General features: G+C 42.2%; 1 protein-coding gene across 1 annotated transcript in view; it reads right to left on the minus strand.

Annotated features, from left to right (window-relative positions):
- The window catches only part of LOC138467325 (calpain-13-like), a 662,439-nt gene that overhangs the window by 417,315 nt on the left and 224,927 nt on the right, over window positions 1-20,197 (minus strand). The window contains exon 4 of the mRNA XM_069607301.1: window positions 19,635-19,753. Coding sequence (XP_069463402.1) covers window positions 19,635-19,753 — 119 coding nt within the window. The remainder of the gene's footprint in view (window positions 1-19,634; window positions 19,754-20,197) is intronic.

Genomic DNA, 20,197 nt, shown 5'->3' on the forward strand with positions numbered 1-20,197 from the left:
GTGCGTGGGGGAAGGGAGAGGGGAAAGTGCAGTACAGGGATAGTAGAATAAATAAGATAAATGAAACGGCCAGAAGGTGGCAAGTGCAAGGTAAGAGCAACATAAGTGCTGGTGGGGGGACTGTAGGGATACAGAGTAACAGTCCCCAGGTGCGGGGGTTGTAGCATATTAGATAGACCCTTTGAATATGACAAGCCTTCATGAATACTTCTAAGTCATACATTGGCATATGAAGACATTTACGCCCTGATTCATGGAATCTTTTCCATGGAAAATCAGGGATATGCGTGCCATTCTGAGCGCAAATCCCTGTTTGTCGATTCATGGAATCGACTGCGTGACATTCTCCCAGGACTTGCGTGGATTTCATGCTGGCCCGGTACGTCTCTGCGAACGGCTGAGTGCCTTGCACGAGACACCTCATGGCGGTGGCTTGCGCAGAGGTCTTGGAAGGGGGTGGAATCTACAAATACACTCTGCATTCCTAGCACTTCGTCCATGGCTCACCCACGGGCTTGGACTCCCCAGCACTTACCCCTGCTTCCCGCTTCATTTCTGCACTTGCACATTCTGAATACTCACAAGGGATAGTAGGTTCGTCCTCCTCCCTATTCCTCCTCTGCTCTTAATTATTGTGTTGTAATTTTGTAATGTATTTCCCACTCTCCCTCCCTACCCTGTGGGCGCTTTGAAACAGTATATTCGTACTGTATAAGCGTTTAACAAGCAAAAAATAAATACAAATAAATACATCAAAAATAAAATGGGGAAGAACACAGAAATATTTTGGCATTATGAAGGACAGCCCGGTGGCAGTCCCTCGCACGCCCACGATTATGCAGAATGATATGCATTCATGGATACAACTGCACAACCTCTCGGCAGGGAACAGGCCACGCAAAGCCATCATTCTATAGGCAGGCTAAAATGCACTTGCACGTGGAATTCAATGTGCAAAGGTAAGATCGGATGTTTGACATGGGGGTGCATGCATTCAATCAGGGTTCTGATAGAATTTAGGGGTGTGTGCGTAAGCAGTGTATCAGGGTGCATGAGCATTTAGCGAGGGTTCACACGCATATTTACCAGCAAATGTTGACTTTTATGTTAAGTGCTCCCCATGTTTATGGGACGGTGTGCATGGTTCCGGGGGACCCCACACACCCGGGGGTGCAGGCTTGGTTGTGGGGGTTTGCAGGCAGTCTTGTCGGGGTGTATTGATTTCACATAGGAGGAGTGCGCAAAGGTCGCTCTTCATGGCTGGTATGGCTTTGTGTGTGGGCATGTCACATGGGCGTTCCTCTCGCAACCTGCGCATTGGGTAGTTCTGCATGGATATTTCCATGAATATGCGGAGCACGCAGATGTTATACTGCGTGACGAGTCATGCAGTGTTGTTCTCGGCGCGTGGGCTTTGTGGGATAAATGCACACTTTTCCATGAATCGGGCCCTGAGTCTGAATTTGAAGGCAATACATGGACCTAGGCGGGCTGTACTCATGATAAGCATTTTAGTTCCTTGGCGCAAAAAGAATGTATATGCATATGATGGCACTTGTTACGCATCTTAAGCACTCATTCTGTCAATATATGAAGGCTATATATAGGCACATGATGACCTCTGTAGGGCATCTGGCGGCAGTTCTTAGCCGGCCTTCTCTAGGGTAAAAGATGTCTAATTATGGCCATATGGGGGAAGTGCTTCATCACAGAATGCCACATTTGTGCTTAGGTTGGCAGTACTTATTTATTAACCAGTAAGTACCCGAGTATCAGCTGACAACGTTTTGGCATATGATCAGTAATCGTGGGAAACTAATTGACATCATTTTTAGTTGGGATTAAAATTGTTATGTAAATTAGGCAGTTCTGTGACATAAAATGGTTACACTTCCACACTTGTTATCACTTTTTGTTCACATGATGGGATCATAATTTTTCAATACTGGACAAATGCTTCCAGGCAATGCACAGGCATTGGGATGGGCATATGACTGCAGTACGGGGACATGGGCTAGTTATGATGGCAAGTGGAACAGTTAGGATCGTCAGCAATGTTAGGAGCAGCGAATAGTTATGATAAGCATGGTCTATTCTTGTAAGGTACATGCCCCATTTGGAAATCCTGAAAGTGCGGCCATCATTCTTCAACTAATGCACAGCAACAGGCTTTGACATGTGTGTATCCCATACACACCCTAAATATAGACCTCAGACCAAGGCTAATGGCCATGTTGTTTGCACCAATGACATTTTCCAAACAATTCACAACCAAAGATTGGAATTCACTTCATGTGTAATTACGATTTATCAGCGTATATATTTTTTTAAAAATTTTAAAATAATTAAAAAAAAACCTAATTATTGTGAAGTTTGTATGTCTGTATGTCGTGATTCATAAAGCGCTGTACACATGACTAACAACAGTACAAAATAAGATGAATAATGACAATGACAATAATTAGGATAGGAGAAACAGAAAATGTGATTTTAAGTAAGAGCAAAGGTAGAAGAAAGGAGTTAAAAATGTCAATAGGGACAATGTTCCAATGTTTAGTGGCCAGGCCTGAAAACTACTGCAAAAGTGATTGGGCACAAGGCAATTTAGAAACAGGAACTATACAATGAGACTTAGAATGAAGGTGATGCGATGGCAGATAAGAAGAAACTAATGACGAGGAAATGTAGAGAGAGATTTAAGAAGAGTATCAAGAACAGAACCTTGGGGAACACTGAATTGCAATGGAAGTGTTGGCGAAGACTTCCTGGACAAAGAAACCGAGTAGCTCGGGTTGCTTAAATATGATCAGAACCGCTAAAGTACAGAGGCAAAAAAACAAACAAAGAGATAGTATGCGAGTAGGGTGGTTCATTGTATCGAAAACAGCTGAGAGGTATAGGAGAACACGAGGAGAGGAGAGTTTATGATGTAAAGAAAAAAAAAGCAAATCAGGTGGACAGAGTAAAGCAGTTTCAGTAGAGTGTTAAAATTAGAGGTTGAGAAAAGAAAAAAAATGATTCTCTATCCGTATATACTCTTACAACATCAACGAAAACCATTTAGATGGGGGGGGGGACTATAATTATTGTACACAACGTTCAACCCTAGATGTTTTCCCGGTAAAGTTAGCTATGGAAACTTACATCCTCCACCACAGACTGCTTATGACCCCCAAGAACAGGCACACTTGCTAATGCTGTCATCAAAGACATTACTAATGATATCACATATGTAATTACAAACATCATCACCAATATCATCACTGATGAACTCACCAGTGTCATTCTGAAGATGTCAACAATTATATCACACTCAAGGTTACATTTGTGTTGTGAAAAAAGATGTTTCTTAGAACAGCCGTGTGCCAATTATGTGTGTTATTCATACCTACCATGAGCCAAGTGTATCCTTTCTATGCATCTTGTGTAAGTTCCTGTCCTGTGCATATTCTTCTGCCAAAGTCACAACTTGTATTTAGTCATGCCAATGCATGTTCTACATCATTATAACTCAGTAGTTAGATGCGGGTCCTTTGAACAACACTTTACAGTGTGCAGCTTTATTGCGCCACTTTAAAATCACATAAGGTGTATTACAGACAATTTGGATCGGTGCAAGTGCAATAAGCACTGGTTCAATTTGCGGATTTGCACCAGGGCATTGTTTGCAACAGATCTACAATTAGCACGATGTTGTCATGGTGCAAAAATGCATTGACAGAATCCCTTTTTTCACTTGGACTCCTTTGTACTATGCTGTGACACCACTTTCTTATTTTGTCGACAACTATCAATATTTTCACCTCTTGGTCCATCGAACACTCTCACAACTCGTGTAGGGCTTGTACAGACCTTTGATAGTTACGAGCCATCCGATGATACTGTTGATGTCCATCTCCTCTCTATTTGAACCCTTACTTTGCATGTTTTCCTCATATACAATGGTACCTACACTATAAAGGGTAGTGGCCATACGTCAGGTCCTCAATGGCAGGTAGTGCTGGGGCAATTAACCACCACATTCCAGAAGCTTTACTGTCAGTTTGGGCCACACGTACCATGTTCATTACCATTGTGACCAACAGATTTGAGAACAAATATTTACAGAGATATCAGGAAGCTCGTCCAAATGTCATTTGCTGTGCCACAATAAGGAGTGTGAGATTACATTTTCCATTCTCGGAATTGAGGAAACATATTTGCATGTTTGTGTGAACTCAAAATATGCTGTACTGTGGGGCATGTTCTTATTGGCTGCCATTCCACTCGCTATGTATTGATTTATTTGTGTTGCTTATATAGCGTGAAAGAAGATGAAGCTTCTGAGCACTTTACAACAGGAGGGTGCCAGCATTGGGCATGCATTTTATAGAGTAGTGCAGTACTCTTCGTGGAGGGAGTGATAGATTTTAATTAGTCTGGATGCTATTGTGGTAAGAACCACATTTCTAGTGTTTGGGGGAGATGTAGAATGGTGGAGTGATTTCGAGGCTCTGCCGGAATAGAGTTCCAAATGGTTGGGGCATGGCAGAAGAAAGACTTGCTGCAAGTGTTCTCTTTACAGGCCACCTCAGACTTCAAATGTTTATAGTTTTACCACATGAGGTGAGAGAGCCTCCAGAGGTATGGAGTGCAGCCTCCAAGTATGTTGGGGTTCTGGCCGAGATGACTTTGTATGTGACCCATGCAGTTTTGAATACAATCTTTGTGGGGAGGGGGGTCCAGTGAATCCTGACAATTGTTGGAGAGCTATGGTTGCATTTGCTGGCACCTGTAATGAGGCAGGCTACAGTATGGTTGGCTGCCTTGAGTGGGGCACATGTGCCACTGCAAGCCCAGTAATGAGGGTATTTATCCAATTGATGTGTGAGATCACAAGGGCTTGGACCACCATGTAAAAGTCACACATGGCAATTAAGGGTTTGATTTTGCAGAGTGTAGAGATCTAAAGCCATGTGGCTTGTGACTTTTTGGCTACCTTCTTTTGGAAAGAAAGCCTACTGTCAAAAATGAAGTCCTGGGATTTGCCCAAGTTTGTGAGTTTGACAGCTGAGGGATGGATCCTTCATGGCACATGCCGTTCAGCTATCGCTGCACAAATTGTTGTGTGGATGTATTTGATGAAGACAAAATGGAATTAACATCTAGGTGGCTGCTTCTAGTCAGTATGCTTATTTCCTTCATCGTCACCCTGGTCAGGATGCTTAGCAAAGCAGGCTACTCGGAATGCGGGCTCGCTTCTCCAATAAATTCCTCTGGATTAGCCTTAGTGCTTCACGACTCTGTCCCTTTCCACCATTCCAGAGCTGGCCTCCTCAATGCCACCCAAGCAACTGTTAGCACCCACAATGACAAGATGCTTCCTCAGGCCCCTACAATTGGTGGCGGGCCACTACCACAGGACTGTAATACTTTATTGAAAGGCCACCCTCAGCATGGGGAGCTCCTTCCCTCCCCAATCAAGGTGTCACACAACAAACTGCTCAGTGGATTCTTTGTTGAGCCCTATTTTAGAGTCATGTAATGCCCTTGGATCCCTCCCCCTGTGCCACCAATGAGCCAGGAACCAGGCCGGTATTCAGAAAATATATGTATACTTATTCTAATTTTCAGTAAGGGAGATGACAATACAGCTGCACCTCAACTTCTCTGTGGCTCACAACTAAACTTCCTTTTACATAAATAACACAAATCACAATACTTTACTTTATACAGATTTAAATTCAAGGAATAATCAACACTGGTCAATGAACAAAATCAATGTACATATGCAGTTTGGTTTACAATGTTGGATACATGATTCATGACTTCTCACTTTTGCAAAGCACTTCTCCACTCAGCCACCAAAGACCAAGCATCAGTCACATGCAGCACCCTTCTTTTCAAAAGCCAGGTCTAGGGAGTGGAGACATTCTAGAAGTTGGTTTTTCAGACCTCCCCCCCCACTTAAAGGCCTTTGTCGGGGAAGTTCACCAGAGAAATGGGGATGATTAGGAATTTTTGATTTTCTGACCACCCTCTACTTAAAGAGATGTGTCAGGGAAGTTGGACAGTAAAATGAGGATGATTTAAGAATTTTGGAATTTCAAACACTGCCCACCCCCAAGACTTAAAGGCATGTTTTGGGAAAGCGGGACAGTAAAATGGGGATGATTAAGACATTATGGAATTTCAGACTGCCATCACCTAAAGGCCTGTGTTGGTGAAGTTAGCAATTTAGGGATTTTTCTAGTTTAGGGGCAAGGACACACCTCTTCCTTAAAAGACGACGGGGTCAACAGGACAAATAGGATTACCCAAATAAATTACAGGCTATAGTTTTCAACGTACACTGGAAATGAGAACACACCAATGAAAGGAAATTGGTTAAGTAAAAAGATCTCGCATCTGATCTTTTTTAAACAATCTACTGACTTTTGGAAATCTCAGGGCTTGGCACTCAGTGGCTGAGCAGCTTCGCTTGTAGGGGAAAAACAGAATTCTAGCCAGCACTTCAACCACCTGGATCTCACAGCACCTCTCTCACTCTGGCTCCAATGAAGATTCCCAGCCTCTGCTTTTCTAGTGTCCACAGCAATATTTCCACCCAGATGAAACTTCAGCAAATCTCCTTTGGTAATGTTGGGCAGCTGTCTATTTGTAATTTTTTAGCAGCTCCTTCTGTTGGTCATTATTATTAGCTCTTTCTGTTGGTCATTATTATTATCTCTTTCTGTTGGTAATTTCTTAGCAGCTCTCTCCTGCTCTCGTAGTGTTTCCACTTTATATACCATTGATGACACAATCAAGATTTCAATATGGGCAGTGCCCTGCAAGAATTCTTGCACCTTTGATTGGTCCTTCACATTTCACTCTAACCCCTCAGCACATCCCCTGTCTAGGGATTGGTTCAGGAGTATAGAACAGAAATAAAGCAACTCCCATTTGAAATTCCACTTTTTTTCTTATGTCAACTTTAGCCTGCAAGTAGCTAAATGGGACAACTTTGTAATGTACTAGTAACGGCCATAATATATACATATTCAAGTTGTATGAGGGTGTGGCAATTTGTTGCCGTTCATACAAAAAGCATAATAGTTCTGAACATGCATTTCACTCTAAAAATACCCAATTATACTCTCCACCAGCTTGCCAATTCTTAAATTCGGGACAATAGGTAAGCCAGAAACACATTTTAGCTTGCTATTACAATTCCCTAAATCGCATGTGGATACATTTCATTTCAACACAATCGCCAAGGCTGAGATCCTTCCTATTGGGACCCCTGTTCACTCTTTCTCCCCCTCTCTCTGGCCATCCTCTATGGGCTCTGCCCCTTTTCCTTCCTCTGAAGCCAGAAACCTTGGAGTCATTTTTGACCCCTCTAGATCCTTCCTGCCTCACATTCAGGACATTGCCAAGAAGTCCAACTTTCAACTCTCCCTTGTCAAAGGAATTCTCTCTTTTCTCAGTTCCACCCAGGAGCTCAATGTGACCATAGCTCTGGTACTCTCTAGGCTTGAGTACTGCACCAGCCTTCTGATGAATCTACCCTCTTCTTCTCTACGACCCCTCCAGCTTATCCAGAATAGGGCAGCATGACTTATTCTTGGCCTCAAGCCCAGGGACCGCATCTCTCTGGACCTAATAACTCTTAATTGGCTCCCAGTTGCTGCGCAGATTAAATTTGAATCCCTCTGCATCATCCACAAGGCTGTCCGGTGCCGGGGACCATGCTATCTGCAACTTGCTATTACTAAATACTCTCCTTCTAGACCTCTACGTTCCTCTGGAACCAGCTCGCTGTGTGTGAAGCGTTTTTCTAAACAGTGGCTGGAGGTCAATCTCTCGCTTCTGCTGGCTCCCTCTTGCATAACACCTTCCACCTTACTCTTCATTTGAGTCGGACCTCCTCAAATTCTGGAAGCTCCTCAAGACTCTCCTTTTCACATCCTTCTTCCCTTCTTCCCTCCACTGCTAACATCACGGTTGCTGTGATTGGTGACCAGGGCCCGTATGAGCCCTCAGGGCCCTGGCTTCCTACACCCAAGCATAGTAGGTTTTTCTTTATCTCCCAGTGCATATATAGGTTTTTTATCTCATACTCGCTCCGTGCTGTCATGTGAGCACTTTGAAACACAATTTACTTGTTGGATTAGCACCTAACAAAAGCACAGTAAATGAATACATCAAATTATCTTAAAAATAACACATACATGGATGCAGTGTGAATTGTGGTTGCTGAGAACATACATTAGTTATGAGAGTCAATTTAAAATAATTGGAAATCTTCATATGTCTGCAAATTTTAGCTCTCCTTTCTTCAGGACAGTTGCCATTCTTGACTAGGGCCTCCTGGAATGTTTTTGTTAAGGCCAGGATAAAAGCATTCAGCCTATTTGTTGTTTGAAGTTGTGGGCTGCAGGTCGTAAATAGTTGGGATGTATCGGCTACACAGAGATCCCCCACGGTAAATAATGAGTCAAGCTGGCCCTGTGATGTCATGAGGCCATGCTGACATCTGGCATTCTGTCCTGTTATCAGAGGTTAATCACCATGTTGATCCGAAAGCCTTATATTTTCGTGTATTTTTTCAAAGCTCAGCTTCCCTTGATTGCAGCCCCTATACACTGCTCATTTCTACATTCCAGTCATGCACACTCTAGGCCATTTGTTCTGCACAGAATAGAGCCTTAAGAGACAAAAGATCTGGCCATGGAGGAAGTTTGTTTCAAACATCATTAAGGGCAGGCCACACTTTATTGTAGTTGTAAATAGCTGGGAAGTATGATCTTCAAGAGTATTCCCTTACCAGATCCAGAGGCCAATAGGCTTTCAGTGGGGGAAGCTATTTGTGAATTCTGCCCAGAGACCCGCAGACTGTCTTTGGCTGAATAAACTCACATTTTGCATTTCCTAGCATTAGACTTTATTCTTGGAAATACTGTGTATTTTACTGATCATGGTTCACTTTGCTTTTGCATGGGTGAACTTCTACTTTCTTTCTATAAAGCACGTTTTTTTAAATATAAAAGCTGAAAGTACAGGGCTGTTTCAGTCATTAATGAAATACATGTTTAATTATCTGCTGTTCATTTTTATGCTGAACATTGGGTCTGAGTTGTCATAGTGCACCAACTTTGATGGGTGGCAGTTTCAGTGTAAAAGAAATCTGCATTTATCTCTTCGACATGAATGTGATGTGCCTTTCCAATCTGCAATCTGATTACATTTTAATTTTCATTTGTTTCTGGATTTGATCTGCAGAAAGGCACACACATAGTCTGCCTTAAAAGGCCCATTTCCAGTGTGAATGTTTTGAAGGCTGGAAGGTCATTTTTCCAGTGGGCCCTTAAGTTCTGTTTGTTTGGGCCTATGTTTAAACCCCACAGGACCGGCCCTCCATCCTAAAAGTTATTGCCTCATTCAAAAGTTCTACTGTGACCTACACTGAAGCTTTGTTTAGGATGCACTTGCAGAGTGGCACCAACAACTGGGTGGGAGCTTTTAGATACACATTATGCAAGCATAAATAAATACCATCCTTGGGCCTCATTATGTGGTCTTTACATTGGTGAAAACATGCAGTATCATATTCACTGCATAATTAATATGCATGGCATGCAACATTGACCACAGTGAATACATTTTAAAGATACTGCAGTAATTACCTCATGATTAGAATTATCAGTATTTGGCAAACCTCCCAGATAATTCCTCAATTTTCCCTCCAGATTAAAATTGTACCAACATAATTTTTTCATATGCAAATTTAGGTAAGACTAAAAGGAATGTTTATCATCAAGCACACATATATGCTTACTCATCCCTTCAGTTGCTTGATAAACTCTTGTACATATTAGAAGCACACATCATGTTAACTATTTGCACTCCGATGGGCAATTTAGCATACTGAGTGGTGGGAGAGCTTCTTTCCTGAATTTTCAATGGGCACCCCATATTCACAAACAGGATGCTCATTTAAAGGCCAGAAAAGGGAAGCGTTCTTCTGACAATCTTCGAAGCAGGAACTGGATAGGGTGCTATGGGCTAGCAGGTCATTAGTTACATTTCTATGCATATATTGTCCAATGGACAATAGTGGTATGAACTGCTGGCATCACACATTTATTTAGTTCGCTATCAAATGAACCAAAAAGTATTGTGAAACTGAAATAATTTGGGTAACAGTGGTATACCAGTAACCAGATGTGGAAAACAGATAATGCATGCAGTAAAAGAATTATAGCATATGCAGTCATTCTGGAAACCATTGCCTGTGGACTGCCTTTCCCAATGCTGCCTTTTAGATTGTTAGCCAATGCTCTTTCACCTAGTCAGCATACATTATCTCCTTTTTTCTCTTTTCCACTTCCCTCACCACAGTCAGGCTACAGAAAGACCTTCTATTACAGCTTGTGCTTATAGAGCAGCCTGAGCTCCTTTCTCAGGGTATTTGTGATGAGTAACCATTGCATGTTTTGGAGAGGCCTTGAAGAAAGGAATTGGGCCACTCCACATAGCCCCGGCCTGTCTAGTGGTCAACCAATAGAGGGGTGGTCTTTTTTAGATTATCAGTATCTTCTCTAGACTACAGATACAATTTTCTGATAACTATTGACAATTATTTGAAAACCATAATTAATGTTTCATAATTAAATAGTTAAAAAAAAAGGTAGCAGGCGCTCCTCTCCAGAAAGAACATGGCATGATAACCTGTTCTGAGATGAAAGTTTGTAGCACACACTTTTTGCTCACTGTACCTTTCACAGATGGGAAATATCCAGGTAACTAAGGGTGACCAACCCCAAGTCCCTTGCAAATCTTAAAAAAAGGTAGCAGGCGCTCCTCTCCAGAAAGAACATGGCATGATAACCTGTTCTGAGATGAGTTTGCAGCACACACTTTTTGCTCACTGTACCTTTCACAGTCCGAAATATCCATTTGCATATCAGTCTTTGTCCGCCCATATGTGCAGTCCAGCACCGAAATGCTATGGTAATTCCTCTCTGAACAAGAGTACCAACAGCAACCCCATACACGTGTTTCAGCCTTGTTGGGCCTCATCAGTGAGGTGAAGCTGTGCCTCTCTGAGCACAGTGAGCAGGGAGTCCACGTCTGGTTGCCCCCAGGTAACTCAGGGTGACCAACCCCAAGTCCCTTGCAAATATTAAAAAAAAAAGGTAGCAGGCGCTCCTCTCCAGAAAGAACATGGCATGATAACCTGTTCTGAGATGAGAGTTTGTAGCACACACTTTTTGCTCACTGTACCTTTCACAGATGGGAAATATCCATGGCTGCGAAATCTCAATGTGGTTAACAACCACTGAACAGGTTATCATGCCTTGTTCTTCCGAGAGAGGGGCGCCTGCTACCTTTGTTGAATTCATAATAAAATAGTCCAGGTTAACTTTGAAAGGATGCGACTGGTTGGCACCCACATCAGGCCTGGCTTCATTGGGTCCTTTGCGTACTTGATGGCAGGCAGTAAAACACTAGAAATGTTCCTCTTTTTGTGCCCAGGCTATTCACCTCTGGCAACTCATGCATAGAGAACGGCTGAGTTAATCCGGGTCAATCAGGGAACTGTTTTAAATCCAAATCAAACATTCATTCATACATTGTGACGGGTTTGTATATTAAAGCAAACTTTGACCAACTATAAATTGATCAGTTCTGTTAAAGTCACTTGACACTTCAAGGAAGCTAAATGCGGAAATTATAGAAGCCTGGGTTTGTCAATATTTGCTTTTCATTAGTGCCAACTGATGTGTAAAATCTGGGTCGGTTTCATTTCACTGATGAGTGGAAACGTCTACCGCATGGGCACAGCACTAATGTGCTGAGAAATATCTGACATGTGCCAGAGGGCAATGATGAAGGCACATGGTAGTGCTGATGATATTGCATTGCATTTGATCCATTACATATGTTCTTGGTTTGTGTTATACTTGATGTCGGAACCTGAATCTATTCACTCTGATGTGCTGCTTATGCTGCTGCCTGATGTGCTCCTAATATGTTTTGAATGCAGAAAAAGATAGTACTGTGTTATGCCTCACTGAATCAACGTGCTCGAATTACATTGAAGAATGAACCTCAAAATCATAATGCTGCATGCTGTACTCATTTTTGATGTGGTATACATTTGTATCTTTTGTGGAAACAAAACCTTAAGGGAAAAACACACTGGGCCTGATTACATGTTTGGCGGTCTAGAAATAAGTTTGCCAGTAACAATGTACCGGCATCCTTTCCGGACCGCCAAACTAAGAGTCTGCTGGTAGGGACACAGAACTCCCAGCAGGCCTGACCTGCTGGGAATTCAGGTCCCTAGCGGCAGTGTTTTCACTGAAGCACCGGCACTGTTAGGAAGGGTGCCGGTGCTTTAGTGACACCATTCCAGTGTGACTCCACGGGAATTGGGATTTACAGTTCTACCTCCTGCCATAATATCCCGGTGGCACCAGGATGTCAGGCAGCGGAAACAGTGTTACGGGGTTGCCGGTAACACACTGCCTACCGGCGGGTTTAACCGGCAACTCCATCATGAGTGCCACTGTTAAGGTTTACAAATGAATTAGTTATGTTTCAATAATTGCGATGCTAATGTAATTTACCTGCATATTGTTTCAAAAATGCAATACATTTTTGGAGTCAAATCAAATGTATTTAGACATTTCCCATTTATCAATAGGCAGTTGGACCATGCTTGCATTAACCACTTATTACTTCAGTGGTAAAAATACATTCTTGAGGAAACAATGTTTTTTTTCTCCCACTATCTGGTTCTTTCCCCATGTATTCTTGGCCTGAATGAATGTATGTAATTATACTTGCCCTAGAATATGTTAAGAGGCTTGTTTAGTAGGAGAGAAAAACATTGACGACTCCAAGAATCAGTTTTCCACTGATAATATCACATAACGCCTGTGTTTGCCACTATTGTGCTTTCTTAAGGAATGGGCATATTTCTGATTCTCCTAGTGTATATTACAACATGTGATTAAATCAAAATATACAGTATTAACATTCACCATAATTAAGCATTGAGAACAATATTGGAAATAAAATAAATGAATCCAAACAGGTAAATTGCACCAGGGTTCTAGTTGTATACCGATTAATCATTGTGACAAACAATTATTCTGGTCTGAAGAAAGAAAACAGGGGCAAGCGGTTGTATGCAGAATGCACAAACACATATCACAACTTGGCCCATAGTTGTTTCAATCATAAAGGTGAAACAGATAAAAGTACATTGTATTTATATTTGTATTTTATTTATTTGTATTGTGCGTCGGAAGCCCTAGGGCATCTGAGCGCATATTTTACATGTTCACATTGTGCAAGAACGAACAACAACAATTTACAATATCATGCAGCAGTAGAATCAGTAATTACATAATAAACAGTTACATATATACAGAGGCAAATACAAAAATACAATGGCAGGGTAGTAGCAGTAGGATAGCTAAATTAGGTTTTAGTTCCACAAAGCTGATTTGATCTTGTTCCTAAAAATCGTAAATGATGGCTCAGCTCTTATGGTAAGGGGGAGTGCATTCCATTTTTTTGCAGCAAGAACAGGGAAACTAACTTCACCCGGCCATTGTTGGTTAAAATGGGGTATATTTACACAGTGAGTTTGGGCTATTCTGGTGGGTTTTACTGAAGTATGCCGTGTAAAAGTGTCACAGAGGTAGGATGGCGCTTGGTTGTGTAGGGACTTATGTGTTAATGATAGTACTTTGAGGTCAATTCTTTGATTGATGTTAAGCCATTTGAGGTTTTGTCTAGTTCTGGAAATGTGCTGTTTCCTTGGTATGTTGCATGCTGATCTAACTGCATTAATCTGCATTACTTGCATTTTGTTTATATTTTGTGGTGATGTGCCTAAATAAAGCGTGTTACAGTAGTCTAGTTTGGATAACACTAGTGCTCTTGCTACTGATGCAGTTATTTGTGGATAGGAAAGGGCGACAGGCTGTGATAAGCTTGTATGTATAGGCAGTGGCTGATGCAAGTGCGTTAGTTTGTTTTTTGATGCATCAATGTGGATACCCAGTGTTTTCACACTGTGTGCTATGTTAATGGTAATGCCGTCGATGATGAAGGTTTTAAAGGCAGTATTTCATTTGCTCAATTTGCTCGGGAATCCGAGTAGGAGAAGTTCAGTTTTATCGTCGTTTAGACATAAACCGTGGTTAGCCATCCAGATTTGAAAAATATTGTCGATGTCATTCAGCGTTTTGCTATCTGCAATGTAGTCACCAGTGATAGGTATGAGGATCTGAGTGTCATCAGCATAATTAGTATACGTAACACCCAGATGGTCAAGAATATCGAATAACGGTTTAGTGAAAACATTATAGATTGTTGGTGATACACAGGATCCTTGGGGGACTCCACAGGATACAGGTGATGCTGAGGCTGAGGCGGATGGGGCGAAGACGTGTATGGATCTGTTATTGAGGAATGATTTGATCCACGTGTTGGCTTGGTCAGAGAAGTGTGCGGCCGATGACAAGTGCTTACATAGTATATCGTGGTTCACTAAGTCAAATGCCGCCGATAAGTCTAGTAGTAATATCAAGGCAGATTTACCTTTATCTTTTAAGGCTTGACTTTGGTTCTTTAGATCAACAAGTGCCGTCTCTGTCCCATGTCTGGGTCTGAATCCAGATTGTCTTAGGCTAGTAGATTGTAAGTTCCAGATAATGCTGGATTTGGAGATAGGCTGCTCGATCCAGTATTTTCAATAGGAAAGGGACCGTGGTGATCGGCCAGTAGTTAGATGGGTTATTAGGGTCGAGTGTAGGCTTTTTCAGAAATAGAAGTACCCATGCATATTTTAGACTAGTAGGTACAGAGCTCGTAGCAAACAAAGCATTGATAAACTTAGTGATGAATGGAGCGAACACAGAGGCTGCTTCTTTGATTAAAGTGGCTGGGCAGACATCACCCTTGCAATTGGATGGTTTAAGTTTAAGTATGATCTGTTCAACTTCTTTGATAGATCGAGGTTAAAAGTTGAATTGTGGCAGTGCTGTCAACAGAGGAGTAGGCGGATTGGGAGGTGGGTGTTGTTGATGAGGTTTTTTTGCGTTAATTTTGTCAAGTAGCATTGTAATTTTGTTTTGGAGCGCATTTTGAATATTAGTACACCATTGAGTATCTTTGATGCAAGGGTCAGGTATGGGGGCAGGTGACTCAAATTTTTAATATGTTGAACAATTCCTTTGTATTGGAGTTTGCTTTTGCTATGCGGTCATTATAATTATCTTTCTTTGCTTGGATAATAGCTGTTTTGTAGTTGTGTGACATTGCACTGAATATGTCTTTATTCTGTAGGGACGGGTGTTTTTTCCAGTTTGACTCTGCTGTCTGTTTCTCTTTCCTAAGGATCTTTAGGTGGGGTGTGTACCATTTTTTTATATGGGCAATAGGCTTAGACTTCTGTAGTTTTAGTGGGGCAAGCATGTTGATAGCTTTGGTCATGGTATCATTTTACAGATTCACTAGATCAGAAGGGTCAGAATGTATAGAATTAGTCTGAATTAAAGGATGTAGAAGTGGTATCAAATTTTGTAAGGTAAGGTTCTGTTTACTTCTTGCCATAGTAGGGGATGTATGGGTTACCGTTTTATCAATAGCGAAGTTGATTAAATGATGGTCTGTCCAAGCACAAGGTGTGTTCCCCAACATCTTAATGGAACAATTAAGATCTGCCAGCCAGTCTAGAGTGCGGCCCTTGTTGTGTGTTGGACTGTTTATACGATGTGTAAACGCCAACTCTTACATAGTGTCTTTAAGTGTGGAGGCTTTACCATCTTTAGGATCGTTGAGACCCAAGTTAAAATCTCCTAAGATTATAACTTGGGATTTGCATTTGGTATTGTTAGATAGAAGTGATATGTCGTTTTCAAAGGTAGTGGTGCTACCTGGCAGTCGGTAGATCAAATGCATGGTGATAGTAGCTGAGGCAGAAGTGGAGAATTTAACAGTAAGCAGTTCTGCTGATGGAAGGTGGTCGTTATTAATTATTCTCAGTCCTAGCACTGTTTTATAGATGACAGCTACGCCGCCTCCTTTACTTAGATTCGAGTCTCTATCAGCTCGATGGATAGAGTAGTTGTCAGGCAAGGGAGGCCGGGCCGGATGTAGGGTTCAACCAGGTTTCCGTTAAAGCAATGATATCTAGATCGTTATCAGTTAGAATGTCAAATATGTCCAGGGCATGGGCTTAAATGGACCTAGTATTTATAAGTCCTACTTTGATTACATTAAGGACTTTATTGTTGGGTTGAGTGGATCTATTACTTTTGTTTGACTTTTTGGCTGTGGGTATATCTCATGTTGTCTTGTGAACGTGGTCTAATTTATTGATCTCATGGATTCTAGGAGATAGGTGCCATTGAGTTCTAGATCCTAGTCTCCAGTTTCTTAGTAGGGTGTTGCAAGGTTTACTAATCTCCTTTATAGATGGAGAGTGCGATGTTGGGTGGTTGGGTCTACTAGAATCTTTGATGGGGGGAGCCATATGAGGGGTCTTGTGGTGTAGAGGAGTGTAGCAATATTTATCATTGGTAATGGGTAGAGGGTGAGTGAGGTGGACATAAGGTGACATGTCAATGCTAGGTTTTAAGAACTTAGTTGGTGGGATGTCTGTCAAAGATGGGAGGTTAGTTGACATTGTTAGCTTAATGAGCGTGTGTTAGGATGGTATTGGTGACCCATAATTGGATATTTGGCAATGGTAATGCTAGGCACTGAGTTAGGTGCGGTGGAGCTGTGGACGATGTTATAGAGGCCTAGAAGTAGTAGTAGTTGAGGTGACATTCTCTCTAAGTTATTTGAATGTTGGGACCTAAGTATATGTGCACTAAGGTAATGTGATTATGTAGCACGGAAGGCATTTTCATACAATCTCAACATTCTTAATACAATTGGTTACCATAGTATTGTAGGATCTATGAGCATAATTGGTGGTTAAGCAGTCAGCTTACGTGTCACAATGATTAAATGGCAAAATCAAGACCGGTCGATCACAACATATATAAACATATAAGATAATTACATCCTGTGCGTGCCATGAGGGGCAAGAGTAATACGTTTCAGTGTGACCATATACTTAGTGTCAGGGGTGTTCCTCAGTGGTGGATTGGTTACATACAAGGATAGAACTAACATGCAAAGTAGGTAACTTTGACGTGGTCCATGCTGAGTCGAGTTTCTGAGGGCCATAGATTATTACAGCATTATATATTAGTGAGGGGTGAAATAGGATAATGTGCGAGCATACACCATGGCTTGCATTCACGCTTCGCTGTGAAGATCAGGAGAATCAAAGGAACTTCCTGCAGTTTTAAGTGGTAGTAACAATAGATTTTTGGGCTAGGTCGCAGTAACTGATTAGACCTGTTTGGACATGCATTAATGTACTCACATGACCGCCTCCAACCGTGGACAGCCCGCAGACAGCCGATGGGTCTTAGGAGCCGGGCCTTGGTGGGCGGGCCACTGGCTTTCGCCTCCGGTTCTTCCGGCAGCAGTGAATTCGCACAAAGGACCAATCAGAGTGTGTTGAGAGCTGCTTTGGTTGCTAGGCAGCGTGAGCCACGGTAGCGACCATCTTGCTGGCAGGTATCGGAATTCAGGATCAAACGGCACATTAGATAAACACTCGTGTGTTCATTGGCAAATGCTGAGTGCAGCTTTCCAGAGGTATATTTCTATCGGGCATCAATAATGCAGCAAGTGTGGGATTTAGAAGGGTATTCCTTACCCTATACCCTACGTGCGTAGGAAATACAGCTGGGCATGGGGATCAAAGGGAGGGGCTCCTGCCCACCTTCCCGGTGACGAGGTGAAGCTTGTTTGCCTTTGGCAGTGAAACGGTGATGGATCTACGCCCCATGGAGTCAGGTTACCAGAGAATGTGTTTCAACAATCACTCCACAGTAAGTACTTTATCAAAGGAGTGTCCAAGCAAGCTTATACAATGTAGCACCCTTTACTAAAAACACAGGATCACTAAGTAAAACACCAACAACCCACCCTTCCAAGGGAAAGTCACAGAAGACGCAGACTAGATATCAAAACCTTAGGCAGGCTGGATAAGTAGAAACGGAAATGTAGGAGCGATGACAAAAATAAGTTATTACTGAATTGAGACTATAAACAGCAAAGTAGTCTTTCTGTCTATTTGGGGCCTCATTATGAGGTTGGAGGTAGCCATGCCATTTATACCGGCATGGCTACCCCCAAACTCCAGTCCAGCTCTGGGTCCCGCAAAAGGGGAATTAGCGGGCCATTCTGACCTCGGCAGGGCTCAATGGGAATGGGGTGGATGGGAACAGTACCGTTGCTACCATCCAGTGCTGCTCGCGGGTGCCGCTCTGCACGCCTGGTCTGACCAGGCATGCAGAGTGGCACCCGCGAGCAGAACTCGTAATGTGGGGGCATGGTAACAATGGCGCCGTTAGCACTACCAGCACCATTGTTGCCTTACAACTGCAATCGTAATGAGGCCCATGTATTGATAGAGACTTTAGCCCTGTCTAGGGCCAAAAGATAAAGTCTAAATGTCTAACTACCTATTGTCCCAGGGACATTCACCTAATTGACTTGTTAATATAACATATTATTTGATAGAAGAAAGCCTGTCTTTATGGTGCTTTTCATGGATTTGCGCCAGCTTGACAGTACTAGATCACAACAGTAAGGTCTAAGAAAGTGGCTAGATCTGTGGCTCGACAGTCCAGTACAGGATTTGATCTGCATTTCTCAAGGTCTATGAGTTGGCTCAATGGTGATCCATATTTGTGGCAATGTCTTGAAGCAGCCATCAAGGCTAGCTTGAATGGTAGTTTGACAAAGCAGAGCATGGCTCCATTGCTAAGGCAATAGTCTGCCACAAGGGGAAACAATGGTTCGACTGTTAGGTTGTTGGCGGCATGCTGAGATAGTCTGTCCTAAATGTCCTTTTGGGTCTGCTAGTCAACAGCAGCTCCAGAAGCAGAAGTGCTGGTGGTTCTTCTAACAAGGACCACTTACACAGGAGCCAATTCTGCTCTTACCAGGTGAAGTCTCTGGTGGACTTCTCCTAATCTATAGTCCTTGCCAGCACACAGGCTCCTTGGTACTCTGACCAAGTCTCCTTTCTGCTCCTGTTGTGTCTTAGGGAAACATAAATTCCCTGTCTAAACAGATTAAACAAATGGCTAACATGGTGGTTGCATGTATGTCAGTTTCCAATTCTTCGTCAAAGGTCTACTAAGGCCAATTATATATATATATATATATACACACACATACACATATACACATATATTTCTTTTTTTTTCAAGGAACAAACTTAAGTTGCAGGGACGTTAAGGTGAGAACTTAACGCAACGGAACACCTGAAAACAGCTAAAGCCACATTCATGTTGCGCCCCCAGTTGTACAACGTATGACCACAATGATGACATCATAGATCACATCACTGATGACATCCCTAATTACACAACAACAGTAACTGGCATTTAGCATGGCCTTCAACCATGGCCAGTGTGCATGGCCAAATATATTTTAACACATGAATGGGTACTAGTCATGGCCTTCAGTTATAGACAGTGGAAACAACCATGCTCCGATCACAATCTACATACCCTAAAATGAAAGATTCCTGCATACTTGTGTGTAAATCCTTGGTTTTTCGGAAGGACACGGTTCAGAAAATGGCTGCGTATCGTCAAGCCACCAATCACAGACAGCACCCAGCAATCCCCTGCCGAAAGAATTAAGGGAAAGCATGTAAGCACCAGTTCAAAAGGTTGGTGTGAATGATGCATTGAATATGCACTTGAAGTGTAAAGATTTGACAATGTTCATATGGTGGCTAAGTAGACAGTTGTGAGAACATTCACAATCATTTACTATTCTTTCAGTTTTGTGTTAAAGTTGAACTGTACAAGACAACACTCTGCAAGACTTGCCTGTATAACCACCATTTATTTCTGTATGGAAAATGTATAGTGTTAATGTTGTGCTGTAGATACCGTCTTCTTTTCACCACACAAGTTGCACCTGCCACTCTGCTGACATACTAGAATGTTTTTTTCAAAACTATACTGATAACAGAAGTTGGTATTTAATATAGATGTTTAGGTCAAACAAGAACTTGATAGGATCCATTTCATCTTTGGAATCATCTAATCATGGATAATGGAGA

Source organism: Ambystoma mexicanum, chromosome 4q, assembly GCF_040938575.1.
Source record: "Ambystoma mexicanum isolate Mex_15411 chromosome 4q, UKY_AmexF1_1, whole genome shotgun sequence".
Classification (NCBI taxonomy): Eukaryota; Metazoa; Chordata; class Amphibia; order Caudata; family Ambystomatidae; genus Ambystoma; species Ambystoma mexicanum.